At 59.4% G+C, this 7,561-nt stretch overlaps 1 protein-coding gene across 9 annotated transcripts; it reads left to right on the forward strand.

The window, feature by feature from the left end:
- The first annotated feature begins 2,150 nt into the window (after nt 1-2,150).
- On the forward strand, nt 2,151-7,286 carry TMEM134 (transmembrane protein 134). 9 transcript variants are annotated; one of them, XM_086676760.1, is made up of 8 exons: nt 2,151-2,416; nt 3,313-3,377; nt 3,888-3,950; nt 4,103-4,179; nt 6,131-6,214; nt 6,380-6,424; nt 6,650-6,703; nt 6,801-7,025. In XM_086676760.1, exons 1-8 carry the CDS (start codon nt 2,243-2,245, stop codon nt 6,881-6,883), a joined length of 645 nt encoding a protein of 214 aa, XP_086532886.1. In that variant the 5' UTR covers nt 2,151-2,242; the 3' UTR covers nt 6,884-7,025. The 9 variants fall into 9 exon arrangements, with proteins under 9 accessions (XP_086532886.1, XP_086532889.1, XP_086532891.1 ...); XM_086676759.1 differs by having other exon boundaries at nt 2,155-2,416; nt 3,861-3,950; XM_086676763.1 differs by lacking the exon at nt 6,131-6,214 and having other exon boundaries at nt 2,152-2,416.
- The last annotated feature ends 275 nt before the right edge of the window (nt 7,287-7,561 follow it).

Raw genomic sequence — 7,561 nt, forward strand, 5'->3', positions numbered from 1 at the left:
CAGGTCTTTGAGCGAGAGTGCTGGGGTGTGGGAGAGGAAGTAGCAGGCCCATCCCGGAGCCACTCCAGGGCAGTGCTGGCATCCAGAGCCCCCATCATCCATCGGTGGGGGGTCCGGCGGGAGCCAAGGCGGCGCTCACGGAGAACGCCCCCGTGGGACGTGGGCCCAAGCCTGCACTCCACCCCAGGACTCCGAGCATTGTTAACGAAGGGAAACTCGGACAAAGTAAGGAGACAAAGAGAAGAGATATGTGCAACACCAAAGCACTGATACTTAGCTGTGTGTAGACATGCAAATCAGTAGAAAGAAGGCTAGAAACCCAATAGAAAAGGTAGACAAAGGCTCCCCAAAGAGACAATTCACAGAAGAGGGAACCACCATGACTGCCAAGTGCATGAAGAGCTATTCAAATTCCCTAGTCATCAAGAGAACCCAGATGGAAGTTAGGAACCACTTCAGATTCGTCAGATTAGCAAGCATCAGAAAACTGGAAAGCCAAGTGCTAACGGAAAACCAGAACCCTCGCGGTAAGTGTGGAAGTTCCAACAGCCACCCAGGAGAGCACCGTCGGTGCTTTGGGAAGCCGAGGGTGCGTGTACCCTGTGGCCTGGAAGTCCTACTTCGAGGAGAATTCTCCCACAGTCCATAAGGAGACAGTTGAAGACAGGTGTTCGTAGCAGTGATGTATGTGGCAGGGGCACTGAGGCCAAGCTAAGGGGTGCATCACTGAAGGGTGTGGGGGATACTAAGAGTACTGGATGCTCAGCGTGGCATATTACATGCAACTATCAGAAGTAACAAATGAGATGCATGTGGAAAACATTAGAGTTGAGTGTAAAACCGTAAACAGGATGAGTCTTATACGCGACAGCATGTTTGTAAATTTAAAGCATCCATATAGGAGCCAAGCCGTGTATAGAAGAGAACCAGACAGGATTCAAGGAAGCTGCCTGAGCACACCGAGAGGGGCCTTGTTTACAGTGGTGACGCGTCACAAACCGAGGAGGAAAGAGTCAACTCTGCCTATGAGGTCATGCAATGAGGTGTGGTGGGTGGGGGACGAGCATCCCTGGAACCAGGGGAGCTTGGGTTCCAACCCCAGTTCTACCACCTGTAAGCACTGGGGATTTGGGCAAAGCATTCATTCATTTCATCCACAAATATTTAACGAGCATCTACTCAGGGCCAAACACTGTTCTGGGCACCGTGGACACGCTGGTGAATAAAACAGTGTAACATAAGTTACCCTCGGATAAGTGCCGTGTAATGTGATACTGACTTTAGATTGCATCATCACGGATGGCATCTCTGACACCTGACTTTCCAGCAGGGATGCAGATGATGAAAGGACCCAGTTGTGAAAGAGCAAGGTTAAGTGCTTTCCAGGCACAGGGAACAGCATGTGCAAAGGCCCCGAGGTGACAATGAGTTTGGCCTGTGTGGCTGGGTAGGTGAAAGAGGGGCAGAGGGGGCTTGAGGAGATTGAAGATGTAGGCGGGGAACAGATCATTCACAGCTTTGTAGGCCTTCGTCAAAAAGAGCTCAGATCTTATTCTAAACACAATGGAAAACCAAGAGACAGTTTCATACAGAGGAGTGACTTAGCAGCATACTTTAAAAACAAAACAAAACAAAACATTTTTTTCCTTAAGAGTAATACACAGAGAAAAAGATGAGATACATTTTAAAAGATCACTTTGGCTGCTGAGTGGAGACTGGATCGGAGGAGTGGAAGCCACATAAGCTTTCTGAGCCTCAGAGTCCACACCTGCTATGGTGAGAATACCCAACCGGTGCAGAGCCGCGGTGAGTCAAGGTGGGAACACAGTCTGGTCCTAGGAGTCTCCTTGGCACTCGAGGCGCAGGCTGGGACGCGCAACGCTCCATCTCGGGCCTGGGGTGCCCCTCCAAGCCCAAGACACAGACCTACGAATTGCAAGCCAGCGAGCGCTGCACCCGCTGTGGCTCGCGTAGGCGGCCGCTGGGAGGCGCCGGAAACTCTGCGCCGTCCCCAAAGGAGGGCCCGCCCACTGGCCCGCTCGGCGCTCGGCAGCTCCGGCCTGCCGAGGGCGAGCAGGGGCGGGGCCGTTGCGTGGGGGCGGGGCCTCGGCCGGGGCGCCGGACAGTCGCAGTCTTAAGCCTACAGCACGGGGCGGGGCCTGCGTGCGGGGGCGGGGCCGCGGCGCTCGGGGCTGGCGGGCTCGGATGGCGGCGGCGCAAGGCTCCTGAGCGGGCCGGGGCCATGAGCGCCGCCCGGCCCCAGTTCAGCATCGATGACGCCTTCGAGCTGTCCCTGGAGGACGCGGGCCCGGGGCCCGAATTCAGCGGGGTCGCCCGCTTCGGGCCGCTGCACTTCGAGCGCCGAGCCCGGTTCGAGGTGGCCGACGAGGACAAGCAGTCCCGGCTGCGCTACCAGGTGAACGGCCCGGCCCACCTCAACCCCAGCCCGGGTCCGGGGGGTACCCCAGGCCGAGGCCGGACCCTGGAGAACCCCAACTCAAGGGAAAATCTGTCTAGACGCCCCTGCCTACGTAGCCACTGATTCAAGGCCCTGCCCAGACCCTCCCAATTCTGATTTTGGTCCCCAGCCACCGAACCCGGGAGTTCTTCCCCTAGCCCCAGCTGGAAATCCCACCCGGTGTCCCCACTTATCCTGAGTCGGGACCCAACGCCCTCTTTCCCCGCTGGGCTAGAGAGCTCTTCTTGTCCCTGAACCAGATCTTGCCCAAACTCCGGAGGGTGGAGCAGACCCTCGAGCCTTCCACTCTCCCGCTTCTGTTCTGGAAGTCCCCACCCCATCCTGCCCCCGCCCCCACTCCCCTACCCCAGAGCTGGAGGCCCTCACTCACCTGATGGGTCCTTACCCATGCCTTGACTCCCACTAAACTGGGAATCTCCAATCTCCCTGAGGGACTTCCGCCAAGATCCTTTTATTCGAGCCCTGTATCAGATTCCTGCGCCCCAAACCTGAAAACCAGGACTTTTGCCCTGTGGCACTCCAAATCCGGAGCCTCCATACTGGGCCCCTGAAATACCATTCTGAAAGCTCCACCCTGACTCCCAAACTTGGGGGCGCTCCTGGCCCTGGGACCATGTTGGGAGCCCTCAACCAGCACCCCCCCCCCCCACCTCCTACCTGGGTTTCAGTTTCTGTGAATCATCAAACCTGTTTTGCGGGGAGGGTGGAGGGCCAGGTGAGCAGCTGTCAAGCGGCCAGGCAAACAGCTGTGTGGGCTTGCTCTCCTCTCCGTGAGAAGGGAGGAGGAAGGGCCTGGGCCCAGTAACCCCTCTGAGCCCTGTGTTCTGGAATAGAACCTGGAGAATGATGACGATGCAGCCCAAGCCTCTCCGGAGCCGGATGGGGGAGTCAGCATCAGGTCAGGGCCAGGTGGGGACCCGGCCTACGCCTCTAACCCTGCTCCTGGCTCCTTTCCCCAAGGTCCCTGGCCAGTTTCCCACCTCACACTACTCAGCTCTGTCACATCCTGTCCTACAAGGATTCCTAGCCCGATCCCCACGCCCCTCATGGGTCCTGCAGGGTCACCCTACCCCAGTGCCAGCCTCACCCCCCCCCCACACCCCCACCACGCTCTTTCTCCTGCAGAAAACCCCTAGCCTGGTCTAGCCCCTACCTTCCCCCAGGTCATCCGTCCTGCAGGAATCCCTAGCTCGAATCTGCAGGTTTTTTCCATCCTCGGTCCTGCAGAGACCCCAGCCCTTGAATCCTCCTCACTTTGTCCCCTCTCAGTGCCCCCTCTCCCGCAGGGACACCCATCCTAATCCCTGTACCAACCCCCACCACGTCATTATGACCCCTTCATCACTTGCCCTGCCTCTCACTGGGCCCACCTGGCCAGCAGGGATTCCAGCCGAACGTCCATCCGCAGCTCCCAGTGGTCCTTCAGCACCATCAGCAACAGCACCCAGCGATCCTACCATGCCTGCTGCAGGTGAGAGCCTGCCCTGCTTAAGCCACCTGCAGTCTGTGACCCAGAACGGGCAGCCCTGGCTTTCCCCCTCGGTCCTCTGGGTGGGGAAGAGTGATGGGAGAGGGTGGGGCTCTTGTCACTTCTCGCACTCATCCTGCTGTCCTGCCCCCCAGCTGGACGCAACACCCTTTGATCCAGAAGAACCGCCGGGTAGTGCTGGCCTCCTTCCTACTCCTGCTGCTGGGGCTGGGTGAGTGCCCCTGTGGGTCCCCTGCCTACCCCCGTGAGGGCGCCGTCCTCCCTTCGTGCAGGGTCTGGGTCCCCCTTGGCCCACGGAGCCTCCCTACATCCAGCTGAGTGCCATCACCCCACCCCCATTTTACAGGTGAGGAAACTGAGGCCTTAAGAGGAGCAGGCCCGGTCTCCTGGACACACAGCCAGGAAATCACACATAGTGGAAAAGGGAACCTGGTCCCATGCTCCAAACTTTTTTTTAACTTAGCCATTTAATCCCTCATGGAGCAAAAGAGCCAACAGCCACCATTTATTCTGTGGCTACTTCAAGCCAGCCGCAGGGTAGGCTTATTTCCGGCCTTACGGAGGTCACACAGAAAGTGAGAGGTGGGACCGTGACCCAGAACCAGTACGGAGACAAGTGCTCAGGGATCTGCCCATCCCCGTCGACAGGGATGCTGAGCACCCTGCCAGCCCGACCCACGGAGCACCTGTTGCGTCCCCATCCCTGGAGTCTGAGAGCTGAGGAGGACCCCTCCCTGGCCCTCACCGGGTACACCTATTGCCCAGATGGGGAAAGCGAAGACCAGAGCAGACAGATCTCCCAGCCAGATGTTTTCTGACTCATTCTATGGGGCTGAGGAATCAGGATCCCCAGCAGGGACCTAGGGTCGGGATCAAGAGGGGCTCGTGAGGACAGCCCAGCTGTGGCAACTGCTCTCCATCTTCCAGCACGGTCAGAGTCCGTTAGCCAGAAAGCTGAGCAGCGTCCTCGCCTCGGCTCTGGGTGTCTACGTGTGGGGGGAGGGAGCCACCAACTTCTCCAGTCCCCACTGCAAGCTGGGCACTGGTCATACGGGCCACCTGCCTTATCCCATTTCATTCTCTCTCCCAGTACCCACAAGGGCAAGCATTATTACCATCCCAGTCCAGAAATAAGGACAGAGGCTCAGCCAGGTAAAGGGACTTGCTCAGACCTCAGCTGTGAGGTAGATGAGCTGGGATTTAAACCCACATCAGTGACATTACCAGGCCTATAAAGGGCCTTTGTAGGACTTAGAAGACACCTCCTCTGAGTGGGCAGGGCCCCCAGCCCTAAGCCAGGGTGGCAGGTAGTGTTTCAGCCCCCACCATTCCTTTTTTCAAGTGCTCTATACGGGCCACCAGTCACCTAACAGTCCATGGTGGCCCCTCGAGCCTTCATGCCATATCGCTCCCTTGCTGGAAAGCCCAGCTCCCCCACCGCCCCCAATCCCATCCTCTAAGCGGGGACCCAGGACTCTGTAGGTCTGAAAAGTTGATCCAGCCATGACTTCCCCAAACGCACTGTTCTCAGCCAAAGTTCACATCCCTCGTTGGGGTCCACAGGCCCTGCCAGACTCCTCAAGCCCGGGCTCTTGCCTCTCCAGTCTTCCACTCTGGAAGCTCCTGGAAGGCCCCAAGTTCCTTCCAGACTCTAGGCCTTTGCCATGCTGCTCCCTCCGCCCGGAGCATTCCAGTTCTTTTCTGCCTGCACCAAGCCCATAGCAAAGCCTCCAGAGTCCAAGCGCCTCCTCCTTCCACATGCACCTCTCTGCGTCTCAGTTTCATCTTCTGTGAAATGGGGATGATAATACCTGTTTCATTCAGTCACGGTGACAATAAAGCAGTGCAGGTAACAAGCTTAGCCCAGTGCCTGGCAGCACCTGGTAAGTAACAACTAAATGTTAGCTGCTATAGCTGTCACCACCCCTGCTCAGCGTCATTGCTACCGCCTCCAGGAAGCCCCTCCCGATCCCCCAGGCTCCCCCTGCCGCCTGCTCTGGCCTGCCACACCCCCTATCACTGGATCGTAGCTTGGAGTTTCTTGTTGGTTGCACCACTAGGGAAGGGCCATGAGGGCAGGGACCTCATTCGCTTTTCCCTGTGGGATTCCCAGTACCAGGCACACAGCAGGTGTTCCATAAATGTTTGTCGATTGACTAAAGGCCACACCACGGAGCAGAGGAAAATCTCACTTCAGACATTTCCCAGGCCCTGCCAGGTGCCCTGCTCTGAAAACACAGAGCTTGGTGAGCTTCCCAGGAAGGGTCCTCTGGCTAGGGAACCCTCAGTTCAGATTGGGGACACTCCTGGGGCCTAAGCCTTGCTGGGGGTGGTGGGTGGAGTTCCCCGCCCTGCCGCCAGCCCCTGCCCCCGCCTCCCCCCCTCACCCTCGCGGATCCATCTGTGCGCAGTGCTGATCCTGATCGCCGTGGGACTGGAGGTGGCCCCCTCGCCAGGTGAGCGCCCCCTCCTACCTCCGCAGGCAGCGGGGTTCCCCACAAGAGAAAAACTCCTCCAGGACCCGCGAGCCCCCAACCCCCTCGGAAGTTTGCTTCCACCCTCACAGCAGGAAAGGACCCCTTTCACCGCAGCGAGACTTGACCAGACAGTGACCCGCCCCCCCCCCCCCCCCGGTCCCGCCCCGGTGCCTCCCAGCCTCGACTCGGCCCCTCCTCCTGCAGGTGTCTCCAGCGCCATCTTCTTCGTGCCCGGCTTCCTGCTGTTGGTCCCGGGAGGTGCGGAAGGGCTCCGGGCAGGGGCGGGGCGGGGCTGGGGGCGGGCCGGGGGCGGGTCTCGGGCGGGTCTCGGCGCTGACCGGCCCCGCCCCCGCAGTCTACCACGTGATCTTCATCTACTGCGCCGTCAAGGGCCACCGGGGCTTCCAGTTCTTCTACTTGCCCTATTTCGAGAAGTGAGCCGCGGGCGGACCGAGGGGATCCAGCCTCGCCTGCGAGCGGCCCCAGGGGGCGCTCCTCGGCCCCGCCCCGCTCTGGTTTCCTCATCTCAAGGGAAGGACTGCAGGACCCTCGAGCCCCCAGCCCCCTCGAAGTTTGCTCAGGAAGTTTGCCCACTACCCAGGCCCGGGAAACTCGTCCCTTGCCTGTTCTGTGCCTTAACTTATTCTCGAGCCTTGGGGCTGCTGCGTTGTTGTTTTGTGCTAATAAAAGAATGTACTTCACTCCAGGAGAGACCTTGATCTCCCTTTCCCGCCAACCCTGCCCAGCCCGTCGGCCTGGCCACAGCCCCTCCCGCAAAACCTGAGGGAAGCGCTGGCTGTAGGCAGCTGAAGGCTCCAGGACCACCCGTCTCCCCCCGTTGTACCCGCGACGGTCCTGATGCTCTAAGACTTGCTCCTCCGTTTTAGGTGCGGAGCTGGGCCAGGGACTCTATCCTGCAAGCCTGGAGCAGCCTCCCGTCACCACCCAGCCCTTAGCAGAGCTGGCCCTGCCCATTTCTCCACCTGGAGGCGCAGCAGCCTTGGTGCCTGCCCAGGGGGCCCTGGCCGAGGGCACTGGGATGACGCAGGCCTGGGGCCTGGAGGCTGGTATCCCGGTTGCAACGTGGCTCTGGGGCCCTGGGCTGCCACAGCTCTG

The sequence above is a fragment of the Puma concolor genome, chromosome D1, assembly GCF_028749965.1.
Source record: "Puma concolor isolate L17-30 chromosome D1, mPumCon1.1.hap2, whole genome shotgun sequence".
NCBI classification, from domain to species: domain Eukaryota; kingdom Metazoa; phylum Chordata; class Mammalia; order Carnivora; family Felidae; genus Puma; species Puma concolor.

Coding starts and splice junctions, on each gene's coding strand:
- TMEM134 (XM_086676757.1), top strand. CDS start 2,274: ATGACGCCTTCGAGCTGTCCCTGGAGGACGCGGGCCCGGGGCCCGAAT. Junction 3,951..4,102: donor TCCTACCATGCCTGCTGCAG/GTGAGAGCCTGC, acceptor CCTGCCCCCCAG/CTGGACGCAACACCCTTTGA. Junction 6,704..6,800: donor CCTGCTGTTGGTCCCGGGAG/GTGCGGAAGGGC, acceptor CCGCCCCCGCAG/TCTACCACGTGATCTTCATC.